This window comes from Diabrotica undecimpunctata, chromosome 6, assembly GCF_040954645.1.
Source record: "Diabrotica undecimpunctata isolate CICGRU chromosome 6, icDiaUnde3, whole genome shotgun sequence".
NCBI classification, from domain to species: domain Eukaryota; kingdom Metazoa; phylum Arthropoda; class Insecta; order Coleoptera; family Chrysomelidae; genus Diabrotica; species Diabrotica undecimpunctata.
This window is the reverse complement of record NC_092808.1, coordinates 16732520-16753270: the sequence shown is the minus strand read 5'-3', so window position 1 is coordinate 16753270 and position 20751 is coordinate 16732520. Positions and strand designations below refer to the sequence as shown.

General features: G+C 31.8%; 1 protein-coding gene across 2 annotated transcripts; it reads right to left on the bottom strand.

The window, feature by feature from the left end:
* mei-9 (DNA repair endonuclease XPF mei-9) lies at window positions 1-20745 on the bottom strand. Of its 2 annotated transcripts, none has more exons than XM_072534312.1 (16): window positions 20472-20745; window positions 20235-20396; window positions 19991-20171; window positions 19448-19600; window positions 19267-19392; window positions 12205-12341; window positions 11908-12059; window positions 11709-11857; window positions 11158-11517; window positions 10332-10505; window positions 10138-10278; window positions 9742-9954; window positions 9503-9676; window positions 4277-4417; window positions 2282-2473; window positions 1-210 (listed from the first exon to the last, which is right to left on the bottom strand). In XM_072534312.1, the coding sequence occupies exons 1-16, from the start codon at window positions 20594-20596 to the stop codon at window positions 61-63; spliced, it is 2730 nt and encodes a 909-aa protein (XP_072390413.1). In that variant the 5' UTR covers window positions 20597-20745; the 3' UTR covers window positions 1-60. The 2 variants fall into 2 exon arrangements, with proteins under 2 accessions (XP_072390413.1, XP_072390414.1); XM_072534313.1 differs by having other exon boundaries at window positions 20235-20331; window positions 20472-20592.
* Between the last annotated feature and the right edge of the window lie 6 nt (window positions 20746-20751).

Genomic DNA, 20751 nt, shown 5'->3' with positions numbered 1-20751 from the left:
TATCATAAAAAATGTATATTACACAGCAATGTTTACATTACAATTACAGACTAAAGACACTCATGCTTGCTTCTTTTTAAAGCTTTTAAATCTAGTTTTCGGCCTTTCCTTTTTCTTGTCCTCTTCTGGTTTAGGTTTGTGTTCGCCGTGAATAATAGAATAAAGTGATTGTGCATCTGCGGAACTTCCTAGAATTTCTTTTAATTCCTCCTGAAATTTATTTCACCATAAAATGAGATATCACAAAACAAAAGATAAAAATAACTATTTTTTGTTAAAAATATGCGCACACAAGAAAATACCTGCAGTTATGTGTGTCATAATTTTTGAAAAATGTATTTTTTGCTCGATAAATCATTACTTCAAGTTGCTAATTAAATTAGAAATTTTACTAGTTAAGTGATTATATCAACTTTTTGTCATATTGTAACGAAACACAGCTCAAGGAGGTCACGATGCTTGATATTCACATTGAAGTTTCAGGTCAATGATCCAATACGTTCATTCAACCTTACGGTATGTGTTTCTAAGCATAAAACGGGTAGTGACCCTCAGGTCGAAGAGTTGATGACATATTGACGAAGGGAGGCTCCGTAAATAACCGGAGATTGAAGAAATCCCTGGCAATAAAGAAAAACCTTTATATCATGTTTAAATGAATTGGTAAAAAATAATTAAATTTACCGCATACATGGGATTTTCGCTATTGGATTGTACTCAAAAAACTTATAAATTGACGTCAGCGGCCATCCTGACAACAAACTAAGAAATGAGATCAAATCGGGGGTTTGGTTCTTTTTATAACAGACTGCCAGACTAATATTGACGGTAGGTAATATAGACCTTTTTATTAGGTACTCGGGGGAAATAAAATGCAGCTGTATTTATATACACAGTTACACAGTTTTCGTGGGAAAAATTACATATTTTTAACATACTCCCATCCAAACAAACTTAATGACATGGTAACTTAAGTACGGCGTACTGTCTTAGTCCTTTTGTGTCTGGCTGTATGACGATAAGTCTAAGCCAAAAAAAAAAAAAAAAGTACGGCGTACTGAGACGTAATAAAAACAGGCTACAAGATAGAGTAGTCATATCTTGGTACAGCACTAACAAAAATTTTAAGAGCTAGAACAATTTTCTTCTTCTTTTTATATAGACATGACTCTGTCTGTTTTTCAATGTGCCTCCAGTAAGTTGTCGTTCCATCGTTTTTGTGGACTTCCTATTGGGAAGCCGTCTCATTCGGCTTTTATGGCCGCTCCATTCTACTCTTCTATTTCTTACCCAGTTATTGATGTTCTCCATCTTGCATCTACGTTGCTCTGTCCCATAGTGTCTTACCATCAATTTTAAGTGTTTTCGTCTCTGCTGTTTCTAACATCCTTTTTGTCCTCTGTGTCAGGTCTTGTTTCTGCCGCGTATGATGTCATTATTGGTCTGATGACTGTTTTGTAAATTCTGCTCCACAGTTAGTCAATTAAACTCCATATTGTTTCGTTTAGGCAGCCTGCGGCTCTGTTTACTCTATTCACTTGATCTTCCACTTCGGTTTCGAGTTTTCCGTAGCTAGATAATGTGATGCCTAGATATTTAAACTCGATCACTTGTACTATTATCTGACCTTCGAGCTCCAATTTACATCTTAGTAAATTTGCTGTTGTAACCATGCATTTTGTCTTTGGGGAAATGAACATGTTAAATTTTCTGGCGGTTATATTAAATTGGTGCAGCATACATTGTAAATCATCTTCACTTTGAGAGAGTAGTATTGCGTCGTCTGCATAGCAGATTATTTTAAGTTGTTTTTCTCCCATTTGGTATCCTTTTTTAGTTCTTACTTTTTTAATTATTTCGTCCATAATCAGGTAGTTCTTCTTCTACTTTTACTTTTATTGTGTTGTTTTTTGGTAGATATTTTCGATAGTTTTGATTATTCCTAGAGGTATCTCTCTTGCATACAGTAAGTGGATAACGTCTTTTAATTTGACCCGGTCAAATGCCTTTGTAAGGTCCACGAAACATAGATATGCCGGTTTGTGAATAACGATAAAAAAGTTTACTGTATTGCTCCTCATACAATATACAATTAGAAGATCTAATTACCGCACTAGATTTTTTAATTTGATTATTTGCTAGCAATGTTATTCTCTAGTACTTTTTGAAGAACTTCATTTGAATGTATCTTAAAAAATAGAAAAACAAGAAAACAGAAATTGACACTAATGTGTATAATGAACTTTAGATTTAAAAGTCCAAATTAATGACTTTACTTTACCTCAGACTTTTTTGTAACTTCGTCCATACTGATACCTTTTCTTAAAAATGCATCGATATTTTTGGAAGTGATTCCTGGCAGTTTCTGGACAAAATCATAAATGTTTGAATTGTACTTGGATTGAATTGTGTCGAGATCTTGTTCTCCTCCTAGAGCTGCGGCATAGGCAATATTCGGATCCTCCTTATCCAACTAAAACAAAAGAGATCCCAGAATGACTAGAAAAGAAATGATTAGAGGTTTAAAATACTATACATACTGTGCTTTTGCGTACTGCATTTAAAAATAGATAATGGGTAACGTATTCTTTCGCTAAAGTTAATGATTATAATATAATATCTATATACAGATCACGACATTGTTTTATTGACCATATAACACAATGTATACATATTGTAGGGAGATACAGATATCATTATCCTGAGCAACATACCAGTTATATCAGGTCATAGTAACATCATAAATGAAATTAGGGATAGCAATTGCATCATAATTTCTAACCATACGGTACCATGATATGGTACCCAGATTTAGACGTATGTTTAAAGTAAAAAGCTGGTTCCTAAAAAAACGGATACGACTCTTAAAGCGTATTTTGTTGAAAATTGAGCAGTGTATTTTGAAGGATAAATACTTATTATTTACATACTGTATTTAAATAGGAGGAAAGGACAGTTAAGATTTGATTTCACGTACTGTGCGCGTGTGTATCAGCTTATACGTATTTCACCCTAATAGGGATCATCAGAGACGGATATTCACAGTCGCTCTGAAAGTGAAAATAAATCTTTTCTGTCTTGGGAAGCAACTCTAAAATGACTTCGTATAGACGCAAATAGCGACATCTGATATTAAAATCCGTAAACTAATTTTCGAAACCAAATTCAGATTTTTGCTTTAATCTGTGCCTTGTAAGAATTGCAAGTCAAAACAGACGTTGATAAAGATGTTAATAGAGACATGGGGAATCTAAAAATTGCATTCCACGACATGTCTCCTAAACTAAGCAAAAATCCTTAACGAATTTGGTTTCTAGTAGTCGTACAGATTATATCGGAATAAAAGGAAAGGACAGTTAAGACTGTGTATCCGCGATATACTCTGTACGAGTACAAGAAACCAAATTCGCAAAAGATTTTTGCTTAGTTGAGGAGACATGTCGTGGAATGCAATTTTTAGATTCCCCATGTCTCTATTAACATCTTTATCAACGTCTGTATTTAAATACTTTAGATACTTATTATGTTCAACCTCAAAAAAATGGCTCCACATGCTAGCAAAGAACTAAAAGCAAGAATTGTAACGAAATTAGAAGATGGTTGGTCACTATCTGTCGTAGCGAACCATTTTAACGTAAGCAGAACAAGTTTTTAATATTAATAAAAGATGGAGAGAACAAGAAACTCTCGAAAGAAAGCAAGGGTCTGGAAGACCAAAAATATCTACGATCATGAAGGTCACACGCTTTTGGAGAGATTAGAAGAAAATAAGAACAAAAAAGCAAAATATACTGATTTAGTATCCTGGAGGAGGTTGTACTATTAGTATAACAAAGGTCAAGATATTTTCGATACCTCCAGATTGAGGGTAAAAATACAACATATGGAAGGCTCTCGTACCTCTTAAACTCTTCCGTCACTTGTACACAAGTTCTTTTGTCATCTAGTATACCTGTCTCCCTCTCAGACATTAGATGTCAGGCGAGATGAATAATTTCGTAGGCCAACCCACAAACTGCTTCGAATCTGCTCGAAGCTGCTAAGAATCGACATAGTTGATATGTTCTGTTAAGGATATTACAACTGATAGTCAAATTGGTGCCAGTTGTAGTTTATTATTACAAATTGGTGATCAAGTGTGGTGTTTATTACAAATTGATATTCAGATGTGCATTGTGAGCCTTATTACATTAGAATATAATATTAAAATAATAATGACTTTGGTTTTATTCCTTATTTCTTGTTTATCATACTTACTTTCGCTTTCAAAACTTACCTTCAGTTCTTCAAATAGCTGCGCTGTAGCATATGGACTTGGACTCCAAATAATCTTCAACTTTGGAAAGTGTAAAGTAAGTAAAAGTAGCTTCTGTTGGATATCAAAGTTATTGCTGTCGCTGGATATCATATAGTTGGACTGGAAATAAAAAACATACAAAGACAATAATGAATGTGCATATACAGTATACTCCCTCTATAACGAACACGGTTATTACGAGGTTTCGCTTATAACGAGATACATTAGATGTCCCGTGAAATTTCTATTCAACTATAACCGTCTATAGCGAGGCAAATTTGGTTATAACGAGAGAAAATAAGATCCAAAAACGTGTTTCTTACGTTTTTAGTCCGGTCGTGGCTATAAATAAATACCTTTTCAAACAGTTCCTCAATAAACTTAACTGCAGCCCGCAATAAACTTCTTTACAATGAATAAATACAACTGTTTCACATCTTTAGAAAATATATGATAGAATGATACTGGACCAGTTAAAGCAGTTAAAAATAACAGAGTTCTTAAAATTGCAGAAGCAATAGTTTATGTTATCCTTGAAAATACGATTTATACATTATGTAGTTGGAAAAAAATATAAGTACAGCTTTTTTGTTTTAACGTATATCATTGATAATAAAAGTAAACAACTCTTTTATGTTTTAATATATTTCATTGACAATAAAAGTAAATAACTTTTTTTCAAAAACGCCATTGAAACAATATTTATTAGCATCTTATATTGCTCCGAATGGCTTCACTATAGGAAGTTAATGGTTTAGAAAACTACAGATTCATATGTATGCACAGTATTATGATGGTCTGATATAACGAGATCGGCTTATAACGAGGTAATTAGTCTGTCATTTCAGTTCTCGTTATAGAGGGAGTCTACTGTATAATCATTAAAAGTATACGAGAACTTTGAGATACAGCTACGCCTATATAAATGTCAAATAGGAAATGAACTATGATGAGGATATACAGTATATTTTCAGGCCTCGTTATATATTTTGTGACGTGAATTTAAGCAACATGACTGTACTAAGGCTATATCTACATACCCTTTATATTATTATTCGGTATTATATCTAGACAACCGCAATAAGAATTAATTAATTGGGAGTAGTTTAATTTTATTTTAATTTATTAATCTCAAATCTCTGTTTTTATTTATTTATTTTTTTTTTCAAATGCGATTTTGGTATTTTAAATATTAAACTTACTAAAAATTTACTGGGAGCGATATATTTATTTATTTTTTAGCGAATAAAACATGATTATAAATGAATTTCATCAATGGCATTTCTTTTAAGAACGAGCTTGGTATAATTGCGGCTTGAATGTCATAAGAATTTGTGTAGGCGGCGATTATCTGGCGATCTTAAACCAGAATGTACAATGTGTTTATCTTTATGGTTTGGTACCTGTATACGCGAATGACTTTCAAGATCCGTTTATGCGAACAAAACAGTAAAAATTTATAATTTTTAATGAGTGCAAATACATTATGCTGACATGACTTTGATTCAAATTAATGTATTTAATTTTAATTCAAATTAAATACATTTTGGATTTATATATTAAATAATGTATTGTATTTATTTTTTATTTTAATTTTATTTCGAGGTTATAAACTTTATTTGTATCTCTGATTTGTAATAGTAGTCATCCTGGTCCTGTTGAAGTTGTTCCAATACTCTTCTTCTTCTTCTTCTTCTTCTTTTTTGCCTTAGGTTCAAGACCTATTTAGCCAGACAATTGGTTTACTATGTAAAAACAATCTCCTACACTTCCTTTAATTTCATGACAATTTCCTAACCGTTCGTTCATTCACTCGATTTCCTAACCTTCCCATTGAAAACACTATTGGTGACTATACAAAAAGGATTGAATAGGACATCTTTTTCTTGGTCTGTCAATACTTCTTCGTCCATTTAGTGACTTATCTCGTGCTATTCGTACTATCCTATCTTCTGCCATTCTACTAATGTGTTCGTTCCACTCCTGTTTCTGTTTTGTCACCCATCCATTTATGTCTTCTATATTGCATGCTCTTCTTATGTTTTCGCTTCTCTTCCTATCCAATAGACTTTTCCCTGATATCTAAACCTTGCTTCCTGCTTTATTATTTTCCCATCAATTTCGATTTTACATCGTAGTGGGTATTTAGATGTTGTCATATTTAGATGTTGTTTGGTTTTTTCTGCTGATATTATCATATTGTATTTCTTGGCTGTTGTATTGAAGATGTGTGTTAATCTTTGGAGTTCGTCTTCTGTCTCGGCGATTAATGAGGCGTCGTCTGCATAACATAATATTTGGATTTCTTTGTTCTTTGTGTTGTTGTTGTCTTCGGTGTTTTTTCTTCCAGATTGTGTCATTAAGAGATTTGCCGTTTTACTTGCTTTTAAGCTTTGTTGTCGTACTTCTTCTTCAACATCTCCGTTACTAGTTATATATATTTCTAGATATCTAAACCTTGCTTCCTGCTTTATTATTTTCCCATCAATTTCGTCTGCATAACATAATATTTGGATTTCTTTGTCCCCCATTCTGTAACCATGACCTTTACGTACTACTTGTATTATTTTGTCCATATATATATATATATATATATATATATATATATATATATATATATATATATATAATTTCGGTTTACAACGTTCTTCGACGTCTTCCGATTTCCAATCTCCATCTCATTCTATCGTTCCATAGATCGTCCTCCAGTTCTCTTTCTCTGATTTCTTTATCAACTCCTTCTCTCCAACTTCTTCTAGGCCTTCCTGGTCTTCGCCTACCTCTTGGTTGCCATTCAAGAATTTGTCTTGGTATTCTATTCTCCGGCATTCTCCTTACGTGTCCGTACCATCTGAGTTGTGTCGTTTTGATGTCACCAACAATATTATGTGTAACCCCCATGATTTCTCGGACTCTCTCGTTTGTTATTTTGTCCATTATTATATTAAAAAGAAGTGAGCTTAACGAGTAACCCTGTCTCACTCTGCTTTGTACTGGTATACACAGTGTTAGTTTTCCATTTATCTTTGATCGTATCGTATCTTTGAAACATGCCAATATCGATTGGCATGTTTCTTTTATACAGCAGGTGTAAGACGTCTTCGACTTGGATGTGATCGAAAGCCTTTGTCAGCCCTATAAAACATAGATACGCTGGTTTATTGTACTCGATGGCCTTTTCTGTGATTTGTCTTAGTACAAATACGGCGTCTAGGCAGGATCTTTCGGATTTGATCCTTGTTGTTCATCATTGATTTTGTTGGTTAGGACTTTTGTGGTAAGTTTAAGTGCGGTGTTCAGTGGATTTATACCTCTATAAAAGTTGGGGTCTTCTTTATCTCCTTTCATTGGTATCATTATGCTGTTTCTCCATACATCTGGTATCTTGCAGTGCAATATTAGTTTTTGTATAAGTTTTGTCCTCTCTAGGGTTATACTTTCTCTTCCGTGTTTTAGAAGCTCGTTGGTTATTCCGTCTGGTCCTGGTGACTTCCTATTTTTGTGAGTGAATTTATGACTATCTCTACTTCCTGAAATCTGATTTCTATTTCGTGTCTTAATTCAGGTACATTAATGTGTTGATTATTATTTTCCTTTCCTTTAAACAGTTCCGTCAGGTATCTTTCCCATTCATTTGCTGGTATGTTATTGTATTCCTTCAATTCTGCCATTTCTTTCCGTTGGTTTCTTATGAATCTCCATATTTGTTTTTGTGTACCGTAGAAGTCGCTTTCCATCCTTTTTGTAAACTGTTCCCAGTGTTCATTTTTTGTTCTTCTCACCAACTGCATTGTTTCATTTCGTATTCTTCTATAGGTTCTCGGGATTCTGGAGTATTTGATGTTTTTTACTTCGTCTAGGCCTCTCGTTTTTCTTTACAATTCTCTTTTATTACTTTTCTCAACCATGGTATATTGTTGTTTCATTTGTTCAGTATGACTTTGCGTATTCCTAGAGCTTCTGTTGCTGCTTCTTCAATGTTGTTTTTAATTGTCTCCCAGCTCGCGTTTATATCTTTGATGTCATCTATTTGTTTCAGCTGCATCTTCTGCGCTAGCCTCCTTTGGTACATTTCTCTTGTAGAGTTGTTCCACAGTGATTCTACATTGAATTTTTCCTCTGTGATTTCCTGTAGAAAATGTTTTTGGTGTGATTTTCATTCTTATCTTTGCTAGTACTAGTTTGTATTCACTCCCTGCGTCTGCTGAGTTTAAAATTAATACATCTAGAATCTGCTTTGGATGGATTTTTCTATTAGTGACTATAAAATCAATCATAGATTTGGGCCCGCTGGAGTTTTCAAATGTATACTTATACTGGAGCTTATGATCGGAAAATGTATTATTGATTCTCAGTTCGTTAAAAGCACAGAGATTAGCCATGAGTTCTCCATTTGCGTTGACATGGTTTTCATTTAATCTTTGTTTTACTCCTGGAACTATTTCATTTCCGATTCATACATTAAAGTCACCCATAAGAATTAAGGGTTCTTCATAAGGTATTTCATCCAGGATGGTTTGTAATTATTCCTAGAATGCCTCTCGTTCCTCCTTAGGTTTGCAGTCCTCGGGGCTTTAGGTAAATATGACATTTAATTTTTGGTAGTCCATTGTGATGTTCATATGTATTATTCTTTCGGAGATATAACGGCAGTTATTTATGTTGTCTTTAAATTTTTTATGGACAAGTATACCTACGCCTGCTCGTGCTCATTCTTCTTACTTCACTCCACTGTATGCTAAAAAATATCGGTTATAGTCTCTTTGGCCTTTACCTTCCTTCTTGGTTTCTTCGATTGCACAAATGTCTGTTTTTATTTATTAGTTCTTCTATTATCTCTTGGTCTTTGTTGTTGAAAGAATTAATGTTCCATGTTGCTAATCTGATGTGAGCTTATTTTTCCTTCTCTTTGCATGGTTCTTCATCTTAGGTTCCGTCTGATTCCGAGGTTTTATAACGGTTTGTTGAGCCTTGTCTTCTTTTACAATGGGTAGGATGCTAACCTGGCCCATCAACCCTCCTCTTTTATCTGGGCTTGGGACCTGCTGTGGGCATGAACGCGGCTTCTGTTCTGAGCTACTCAATTTACCCAGTCCTCGCGCTCATAACCCCCAGGGTTAAAATAGTCACTTAAAACAAATTAGTTAAATATCAAAAGCAAGAATCCTCACTTAATTGATCAAATATTACAAATTTCATCCTTACCCGCCATCCGAATTGCTTGTTCTGATCAAATTCAATCAGCAACATGGGTTTTGAATAAAATCGAGACATATTAGTACACTGTTGATATAATCTGCCAGAGTTTAAAGATCCTATAAGATCAGAAATACTTTTCCTTTCCACGCAAATTTCAGGTGTCAGTACATAATCTCCAATCTGAAAATTAAAATAGTAACAAAATATCGAACATTTCAAAAATACTATGTAATATGTAAGCTTACTGAAATGGTAAGAGGTTCGATATCCATACCCCTTTTATGTATAAGAGTTGGTAATTCACTACGAAATTCTCTCATATCAACTATTACAACTTGTTTCTTTGGTGTTTGTTCTTTGCCTCCTTCTCGTGTATTCTTTTCCGGACTTATTATACCTCTCTGTAGGGTGATATTATCATCCGATTTTCCATCTTGATCGGCAGGTATCACCATTTTCTAAAGAAATATAAATAAAATAGATCAATATCATCAATATCAGAGTCAAACTAGTGTGTATGGGTGTCAAAAGAAAAACCAATGACAAATAGGTAACATTCTTAACAAAATTGCTTGTTATGATCAGTGTTAACCTCGTTCGGGACAGAACGTTACGAAAATGAAGATCTGGACTATACTTACGGATTTAGCCTCTATGAGGTACTCAAATGCTTCTTTCTCCCTCCTAAGCGTAGTTAAATAACTCTGTTCTTCAACGGTATCGGCATGCAGCAAGAAATATACTTTAACGGGTTCTTCATCTGTCTTATGCGATTCATACATCTACAAATATCTTTATAATAGCCAAATATTAACCATAGCATTGACACACTTACCTCAATTTCTCTTACGGCTGTCATACTACAATGATACATGACTATGAATTGTGGTTTAACACTCTCCAATGTATTCTGCAAATTAGTAAATTCGTTGGATCCTTTGAAAGTTTGTATAAGAATTTTTGGCTCGTGTACTGTTTCGCATATTTGAGTAAGGTCCATGTTTTCCATCTACAAACAAAAAATGATGAGAATTACAGGAATACTTTTTAAACATTTTAACCTTTATGATATATTGGTACAAGAAATCCATTCCAAAGAAATCAAAGAATCTGTGCATGATGAGCATACTTAAGAGTTCAATGTTCTCCTACTTGTGGATCGGTTGTTACACATTGTTGATGTATGACTAAAATTTTTAGCTGAGGTAATTTTTCAATATGGAACTTTCTACACGATATATTTATATGCTCAGGCCTACACCGATGACATAAAGCTGCTGAAGGAAAACTCTGTCGAATGAAGGCTCTTGGTACACCTAGAAAGCTTATCTTCTATTGGAAATAAGACCTAAATTAGTAACTGCCCCTTGAGATCATGTTGAGACCAATAGTAGGGGTAATTGTAACATTTGGACGCTGACCTCCATATAGTCACTTATCATAAGTTCTCTTCATCATATCGTTTCAAAAACAAAATATGATGGAAATGTCAGTTGGTAGTTCAGATTTCCTTCTTAGGTGGCTCTAGGAATTATCCTACAGGACAAACAGTGTGAGTTGTCGTCCTAGCTTTTTATATAGATAGATTAGTCATATATTATTTATCTATGGATTAGTCATTATATGGTCTTGAAAAATGTAAATATAAATAAAAAAATTACCTGTGAGAAAGGTTCAAAAACGAAAGTACTTTCATCCCTACTACTACTGGTAGTTTCGTGTTTATTCTCGCAAATAGTTTGGCTCATAGTAAGAATATAACTGTTCTGAAAATCTTCAATATCTTCTTGGTCCTTATCATCTTCAGTGTTGTCTTTGGGATCACTTTCGGAACTTGTTGATTTAGAATCCAGTTTCAATTTCTTGTTCTTCAAATTTTTCTTATCAGGTTTTTCTTCGGGGATAACTACTTCAGCAGGAATTTTGTCATTTACTCTAAAAGCATCACTTATTTTTTTGATTGGTAATTTACTTCCACATGATCGTAGGAATAAATATAAATGGGGACCTTTTGTTAGTAGCTAAAATACAAATTATACAATTAAAAAAGAAAGTAAAAAAATTTCATAGATATAAGTATAACAAAGAAAACAAATGAACAAAACTTACGATATTTTACAATGTGTATTTAGGTATATCAACAACTTTACAGCAACATACTGATACCTTCAAAGTATATATTGCTAAATAACTATTGTAAAGATACACTCACCTCTTTTAATTGGTGACAGCTTCTATAATCGCTAGACAGGATCAATATAGTACTATCCTTGAGGTTCCTTTCTTTCATTTCCGCTGGTATCTCAACCTGAAGTATCTCCAATAGAGGCTTCCATTTAGGACATAAATCTGGGTGAAACTCTAAAATGTATCAATATATTATATAGTAATGTGCACCGTTTTCGACTTACCTTTTTTTTCATTAAAAATAAATGAACTAACTTGGGAAAATAGAAGTTCAGCAGGTTCCAGAAGAACCCAAGTTGCCTGCTGTGCATATTCTTTTGAACGATACCCCATCACTGATGAATAATAAGATACTGGATCGGAATGAAACATTGTACTAAAAATCAAAATGTGTTCATTATATATGAGAATTAATACTGTCTGATTTTAAAGAGCCACAATCATTAAAAATGAGAATACAAAATATACATTAAGTTATTTTACTAGTTCCTATAAACGCAAAAATAGTATTCCATACTTACATCATTAAATGTCTTAATGTTTTTAGATCAGCTACTAATTGTAAACTATTTTTACTTAACTGGTGCCAAATAACATCTAATTGAGCTTGAAGTATCTTGTGAAATTTTTTAGTTAAACAATTCTCTACTGTTATTTCCTAAAACACAAATATATTAATTTATTTGCTTGGCATTCCTCACACATATTTACAATATTATTTATATTAACTAAACTCTTATTAGTGACAAATTTTATTATAGAATGACTGGTTAAAAATTTAATACAACTTAACAATTATCTCCACTTTGATTTTAAGTAAATTGATCAAAATGTAGGAATAAAAGAAAAATGGTAGTAAGACATTTGATCTACCCAACAATGACAGATAATAAAATGGTCGTTTTAGAAACATGTCTTTTTTGACTTAAAAGATACTTTGAGCCTTCTAAAATAAGAAGAAAAATTTTTAAAACCTTGCATAAAATTGTTTTCTTTGAAAGTTTAAGTTCTTTATCAAGCAACTTGATCGTCGACTCTATCTCTATTCCTAATAGGTCTTAACGACACTAATCAGGATCCTACATATATATATATATATATATATATATATATATATATATATATATATATATATATATATATATATATATAATGGCTATACACCCCAGTGTGGGGTTAAACCGCAAATGCTTTCTAGATCCGATTTCTTAAGTGGATCAGTCTTTTTGGTTTATCTTATCTTCTTGACAATATCTCTCCATTTTTTCCTGTCTCTAGTTCTTCCTCTCCATTCTCTGACTCCTGCCCTTTGGAGGTCTTCTTCAACTTCTTGCAGCCATTTTGATCTCGGTCTTCCCCTTCTCTTTTTTCCTCCTGGATTCCATTCTATCATTGCGTATGTCACTGCCTCATCGCCTGCTCGCCAAATGTGACCTAACCATCTAACTCTGCATTGCTTTATTTTAGTTACGATGTCTTCCTTAAGTTCTTCCTTAATTTCTGCATTTGTTCTGCTTCTATATTCATTTTGCTCTGTTCTGATTGGTCCTAGTATGGTTCTCATAATCTTTCTCTCTGCTATTCTTAAGTCTTCTTCATCTTTTTTAACCATCGTCATTGTTTCTCCTGCATATAATAATATTGGCCTAATTATGGTGTTATAAATGCTCATCTTACTTTTTTTAGTCAGTGTTTTGCTTTTAAGTAATGTTTTGTTTGCAAAATAAGCTTTATTAGCTGCTAATATTTTTTCTTTTATTTCGGATTTCCTTTCTCCGGATTTACTTATTGTAACTCCTAGGTATTTGAAGTATTCTACTTCTTCAAACTCAGAACTTCCTATTTTGATTTTTTCTTTCATTGGTTTTTTCCCTAATCTTAATATTTTTGTCTTTTCTTGATTTAATCTTAGCCCCATTACCTCCCCTTTCTCTCTTATTTCTTCTAGCATTTCTTTCATCATTTTTCTGTTCTTTGCAATAATAGCAATATCGTCTGCATATGCAATTATTTGACCACCTCTTGTTCTGAGATTTCCTTTATTTATATTTCGTAGTACATATTCTAATGCTAGATTAAATAGCGTTGTTGATAAGGCATCTCCTTGTTTCATCCCTTTATTTATAATGAATTCCTCTGTCTCTCCTCTTTGTGTATTTATGCTTATTTTTGTAGTTCTCATTGTCATTTCTATTAATTTTCTGAGTTTATGTGGAATTTTTAATTTTTTAAGTGCTATCATTAATCCGTTCCTTTTAATTGAATCAAATGCCTGTTTGAAGTCTATGAATAACATTTCCAATTCTAATTTATACTCGTTTGCTTTCTTCATTATTTGTTTTATTGTGTGTATTGCATCTATTGTAGATCTTCCTTCTGTGAATCCACATTGGTACTGTCCTACTGTCTTCTTTGTGATCTTTGATAACCTCTTTTTTATTATTGATGTCAATATTTTATATGTTGTATTTAATAACGTTATTCCTCTATAATTTTCACAGATTTGTTGGTCTCCCTTTTTATGTACTGTTATGATCTGCCCTACCTCCCAGTCCCCTGGCATTTTCTCTTCTTTCCATATGTTTTTCAATAGTGCCAGTATTTTTCCTCTTAGTTCCCTTCCCCCGTATTTTATTAGTTCCATATTAATGCCATCTTTACCAGGGGCTTTTCCATTTTTGCTTCTCTGTATTACTTCATCCAATTCCTCTAATGTTGGTTCTTTTAAAATTTCGATATCTACTTCATCTGCTTCTTCTTCGTGCACCGTTTCCTCCTCGTTATGCATTTCTTCTTCTGTTGTTTCCTCCGTCAAGAGCTCTCTGTAGTAATCTCTCCATACTTGTTTGTATTCTTGGTCCTCTATTATCACTATTCCCTCTCTATTTTTTATTCCGTTTGTTTTGCCCTTGTATTTTTTGTTTTGTTCTTTAATCTTTTTGTAAAAACTTTTCGTATTTCTGTTTGTTCTTTCCTGCTCTATTTCCTGCATTTTTTTGTCTACCCATCTTCTTTTATTTTGCCTTATCACTTTCTTAGCATTCCTTCTTAATTTTTCATATTCTTCTCTGTCTTCCTCTTTATCTGTTCTTAGCCATTTATTTCTGGCTTGCACTTTTTTTCCTGTTATTTCTCTACATTCTTGGTTATACCATTCGTTTTTTGTTTTAGCCTGACTTTTACCTATCTGCATATTTGCACCTTCTTCTATTGATTTTTTGATCGTCTCCCATTCTGTGTTTATATCTTCTGCTTTATATTTCTCTTTTATTTGAACTGTTACTGCCTCTTCATATTTTTTTCTTACTTCTTCATTACTCATTTTATTGACATTCCACTTTTTATGTTGGTTTTTTTGTTTTGTTTCAATTTTAACTTTTTGTCTTATAGTGGCTGTGACCATGTAGTGGTCTGAATCTGCACACGCACCTCTGAACGTTCTTACATCTTTTATTGACGATTGCTTTCGTTTATTAATCATTATGTGATCAATTTGACTATATGTTTTCTGATCTGGTGACCGCCATGTTACCTTATGTATTTTAGGGTGTTCAAATTTTGTTGAGCTTATTAACAAATTTGTTCTTGTTGCTAGGTTACATAGTCTTTGCCCATTGTCATTCGTGTTTTCGTGTATTGTATGCTTTCCTGCAATTTGTTGTAAAAAGTCCTCTTTTCCAATCTGGGCGTTGAGGTCTCCTAATACAAATATGACATCTTCTTTGGGTATTTTTTCTATCTCCTCTTCGACCCTATCATAAAAGATTTCTTTTTCGTCTGCATTGCTTGTTTCTGTGGGGGCGTATAAATTCAAGACTGATATATTAAATGGTTTGCTGTTGACTCTAACATAGGCCATTCTTTCGCATATTGGCTTGAAATTTATAATTTTCTCTCTTAGGTGCCTTAGTATCATGAATCCCACGCCTTTTTGCCCTTGTTTCTTTCCTCCTGAATATAACATTGTAAAGTCTTGTTTGTCAATCTGTCCCTGTCCCTCCCAGCGTAATTCTTGCAGTGCTGCAATATCTATTTTATACTTTTTGAGTTCTTTTTCTATTTCTAGCATTTTTCCTGGAGTTAGCATGGTTCTTATGTTCCATGTGCTTATTTTCAACTCTTTATTTTTTTTGTTCTGTTGTCTTCGTTTTTTATTTTTGTTTTCTTGTCTATCTTTCTTTATTGCACTTTTGTTGTACCCGGGTTTATCTGCAGTCATTTCCTGTTTCTTTGCCTCGTCCGTCAACGAATAATGCATCGTCTCATCCCTTGCTAGTTTTTTGAACCACCTCCATGATGGTCCTCCAGCTGGTTGGTGTTTCTATTCCATCTCCTTTCTAGACCATCTATTATAAGTTTGTTGGCTTTAATTTAGACACGTTTACCTTTCTTTATTTCATCTTTTGCTATTCTTCATATTTCCTTCTGTATTTGTAATTCCTCTGTCGTTAGATCATTGTTTATATATATTTTTTCTTTTTTCAGTTTCAAAAGTTTACTTTTGTTTTCCATAATTTTTGTTTTTTCTTCTTTGTTTGGCAGTCTGACTAAACATGTTTTATCTCCTAGTTTCACTGCTTCTTCTATATTTACGGTAATATTTAGCTCTTTTGTCATAAAATTTCCTATTACTTCTTTTAGTATTCTTCTATCTCCAGTTTCTATTGTCATTCCCTGTATTATCACATTATTTTCTTTTCTTATTCTATCCAGCCTTTCAAGGCGTCCTTTTGTCTCATTCAGATCCTTTTTGATTTGTTCATTTTCTTTCCAGATTTTACTATTCTCTTGTTTTAGTTCTGCTAGTTCAGTTTTGAGTTCCCTCATTTCTTCTCTGTATTGTTTTTGTTCCGTTTTTACTTCTTTTATATCAGTTTTTAATTCTTGTAACTCCATTGTTAAATTTTTTATCATATTTAATATTTGATCTATTTTGCTATCATCTTTGTGACTTTTAACTGGACTTCTTTGTACTTTTTTACCGGGACCAAATAACAGTCCCTCTTCTTCTCTATTTCTTTTCCGATTGTCATCGGATGTATTATCATCTGAATCCATATTTCTATTCCCCACTCAACGCGTCGAAGGAAGATGGTTCTCTCAAGCAGTAGCTTGTAGTAATTTATTTTCACGTTTTCTTCCTGAATAAATTAATTTTCAATTAAAATAATTGTCAGTTACTTTGGAACGTACATGCAGGATCCTACATGCTAATTTTTAACACAGCAAGGCAGCTTCGACAGAAATTTCTGTTGCTATTTTTTTATCTCTTATGCCTCGCTAAAATGTGTGTGGATTCTATAGCAAAAGAATTTGAAGTTATATTGACTATAAAAAGTAAGAAAGCTAGAATATATGGACAGTCTTAGGACAAAAAAATACATATTATTTAGAAACATAATGAAAGACAAAATTTAAGGAAGAAGGAATCCAGAAAGAATGACATTGGGGGCAGAATTTAAGAGAATAATTTGGATGCCCACAAATGGACTCTTCGGATAAGATTAGAGCCTAGTATAATATAGGGGTCATTGTTTTGAAAATGTACATTTTGATGTCCTTCAAGCAAAAATAAGGTTTAATAACAAAAAATAATTATTAGAATATTACACTCAAATAAAGTGCATTAAAACCTAAGTTCCTATGATTTTTTAAATTCCACAAATAAAATCTACTCTGTATTTTTTTTTTAAATTAAAGGGTTCAATTCTCACTTTCGTTAATGTCCCCACCTTGTTCATATAAGCTTTCAAATAGAAAAACAGCATTCTAATATATTACATCTAAATAAATAATTACAGAAAATTATAAAATGGCTGACATTATTTCTTAGTTTTATCATTCTCTATAAAAAATACTTTATTTTATAGTTTAAAATTCGATTTTTATAGGTGTCCTCATCATTCATTCTCACTTTCGTTAATAGAATTATTATTTGACATAAATTTAGTTAGTCGGCGCTGATAGTGTAACATTAAAAGTGTTTTGACAAGTCTTGTTTAATTTAATTAAATCCTTGAGAGAGGTATGTTATTCTGTGAAATTTAACAAATATTAAGAGCAAAACAGTGCTCAGACCCACAAACGGTAAGCATAATGTTTCACTTTTGTTAATAAGTATATTTAAAAAAAAAATTTAATCAATAATGTTTGCAAACGGTATATGCTAGGAAATTAAGCAAAGTAGTTATTTTTAAAATGGCGTCACCATCCAAACAATTTATCCGGGATTTGACGGGAAATTTATAATAAAACCTCACTTAAGTTAATCTCACTTTCGTTAATTTATGTGTTAACGAAATTAAGAAAAAGTTAACATAAATGAAGTTTGATTAAATTTTTATAAAATGTTCTTATTTTGTACTTAAATCTTGATAACATATTTTCTAAAAAATAAACATACATTTTTTTAATTTAATATGCTATTTTGAAGTTTGTAGATATGGCAAAGTCGGCGAAAAACAATGAAAAAAAGAAAAGTATTCTTGGGGAAAGATCAAAAAATGCGATGCGTAAGTTAAGAGAAAAAATAAAAAATAATCCGGCATTACATGAAGAAGAAAAACGGAAGGCTAGAGAGCGATATAGAGCTAGAAAAGAAGCGGGTAAAGTAAAGAGAATTGATGAATTATCAGAACGAGAGCAAAGAAATATTAGAAAATGTTGGTGAGAAAAAAGTAAAAAATCATACTATGCAAAAAAAGAAAGAGAAAGACTTTCGGCTCAGCTTAATGAAATAATCCCATCATTTACTCCAGTTCCTGAGGAGTTTGTAGAAGGTATTACACCTCAACAAAAGGAAATTTTAGGCCGGAAAACAAAATAAGAAAAAAGAAGTAAAGTTCACACAACGAAAACGAGTTCATTACAAAGATATATACTCATCAGACTCAGATAGTGATGAAATGACTCTAAATGAGTCTAAGACACCAAAAGCAAAATATTCAATTAGACCAAAACTTAATAACTTTATTGTGGTTAAGTTATCTTCGAAAAAGTATAGTAAAAATTTTGTTGGACTGGTAATAAATATTGATAAAGAATATAATTATACTGTAAAGTTTTTAAAAAAAATTCATAAATACAAATTTGTCTTTCCTGAAAAGGAAGATGTGTCTACCATTTCATTAGACGAAGTTGTTTGTATTTTGACTTCACCTGATCTAAACAAACGGGAACAATATATTTTTAGTTCTTTGCCAAGTAATATTTATATTTCATAAGTGTTTCTGTTTTTACAATATTATTATATAATTTTACATTGCATTTTTATAACTAAGAATACAATTTTTATTTTCAAACTTGTTATTTTAATATAGATTCCTATTTTCTCACTTTTGTTAATTACTATCTCACTTGCGTTAACAAACAAATTATAAAATCTAAAAATTTAAGAAATATAAAAATGTTTAAGCTTTACCTGTTATTAGAGTATTAATATTTAGATCTTCTGGTTCTATGAAGGTCTTTCATAGTTGGCTTTTTAAATTTTTAACATTTAACATTTTTAAAATTGAAAATGTACATTTTAATAGCAATGACCCATAGAAAGAATATATGCCAATACAAAAATTATAAAATACCTGTAATTCTATAGTTTGATTAAGACGTTTCAGTTCCTTTACAGTTAAATTCATTAGGTCCAAAATATGTGTCTGCATTCTCTTCATCTTTTCACTTATAGGAATATGTAGTTCTATTACAATTGGCTAAAAAATAATATAAACTTAAAATTCAATTTCTAATAGATCAACTGATACATACCTGACGAGCTTTCAGACTTCTTACTATTGTGGAATGGAATCTGGGCCAAATATACAACTCTTTAACAAACAAAGCTCTCATGACTCTATCTACATGCCCATAACCAACTGTAAAACTGTGCACATTATTTGTGAAGCCTTTGATGAAACCAGTCTAAAATATAATGAAATATTGATATTTAAAATTGGTATCTTGTTATATGTTACAAGTCTACGATGATCATAATCACACAGGATATTTTATTCAAGGTTAAGTATATGTGTATGTATAAGATATGAAAGTTAAAGAAAAATTGTATAGTGGTTATTTTTCTTGGAACTGAATGAAAATTAATGGATCCAAAAAAGCAAAAATAGTAATTTAGGATATTATTAGCCATTGAAATAAAGTAGCATTATTAAAATCTGATATAGCCTTTATATAAAGGCTGAAAATAATCATAAAATACTAATTAAAATTGTAGATAGATTTTTCAAGTAACTTAATCTATTTTTTAATTCTATAATATAAAAATGTGTAAATAAAATGCATTAAATTACTTACTTTATTATTTTGACGATACAACCTTAGAGCAAAAGCTTCTTGACAACTCTCCAATATTGAATGAGCCTTTAAAACAATAATTCCAGTTATTTTTTCTATGGGTATTCTTTTCTTTAACATATCAACAACTAATACTCGACTAGTCACAAAGTGTATACCTCCAGACAAATAATTATCTTCCCTTTAATAAAAAAAATATGATTTACATATATAAATAAGCTGTTTGGAATTTTTGCTTACTTACCTATCTTTCGTCAGAGGTGTGCTATTGTAGACATGCGGATCTTTTAACTTCTCTCTATAATACTTTTCCTCTGCCTCAGTGCTCTTTAAGACTAAAACTAAATTTCCTTCATCACAGTATACTTTCAATAGATATAGTATCACTAAATTCAAATTAATTCCTCTAAAAAATATATTTTGTTAGTAATAATTTAAATTTTGTTTTTAATTAATTCAGTTTCTAATATTTAATTCTTACTTAGATGCCACTATTAATCCATCATTATGAAGACAGTCTAGGAATATTTGTGTTTCAAATTCTAGCATATATTTTAGATCAGCTTTATCTAATAATTTCTCAGTGTCGTTTAATTGTTCATCCATTGTTGTAGAAAAAGTTGGTATCTCCAATTTTATGTTATATTTATTTTTATAGTTATTTAAAATCAAAGGCTAAAAATCATTTTAAACAAATTCTCAAAACATTTGAATTAACCTTGCTTGCTTGACTAGAGTTTTCTTCTTTTACATACACATTT

Coding starts and splice junctions, on each gene's coding strand:
- mei-9 (XM_072534312.1), bottom strand. CDS start 20,596: ATGGATGAACAATTAAACGACACTGAGAAATTATTAGATAAAGCTGAT. Junction 19,393..19,447: donor GAAGTCTGAAAGCTCGTCAG/GTATGTATCAGT, acceptor ATTATTTTTTAG/CCAATTGTAATAGAACTACA. Junction 10,506..11,157: donor TTTTTGAACCTTTCTCACAG/GTAATTTTTTTA, acceptor TTTTGTTTGTAG/ATGGAAAACATGGACCTTAC.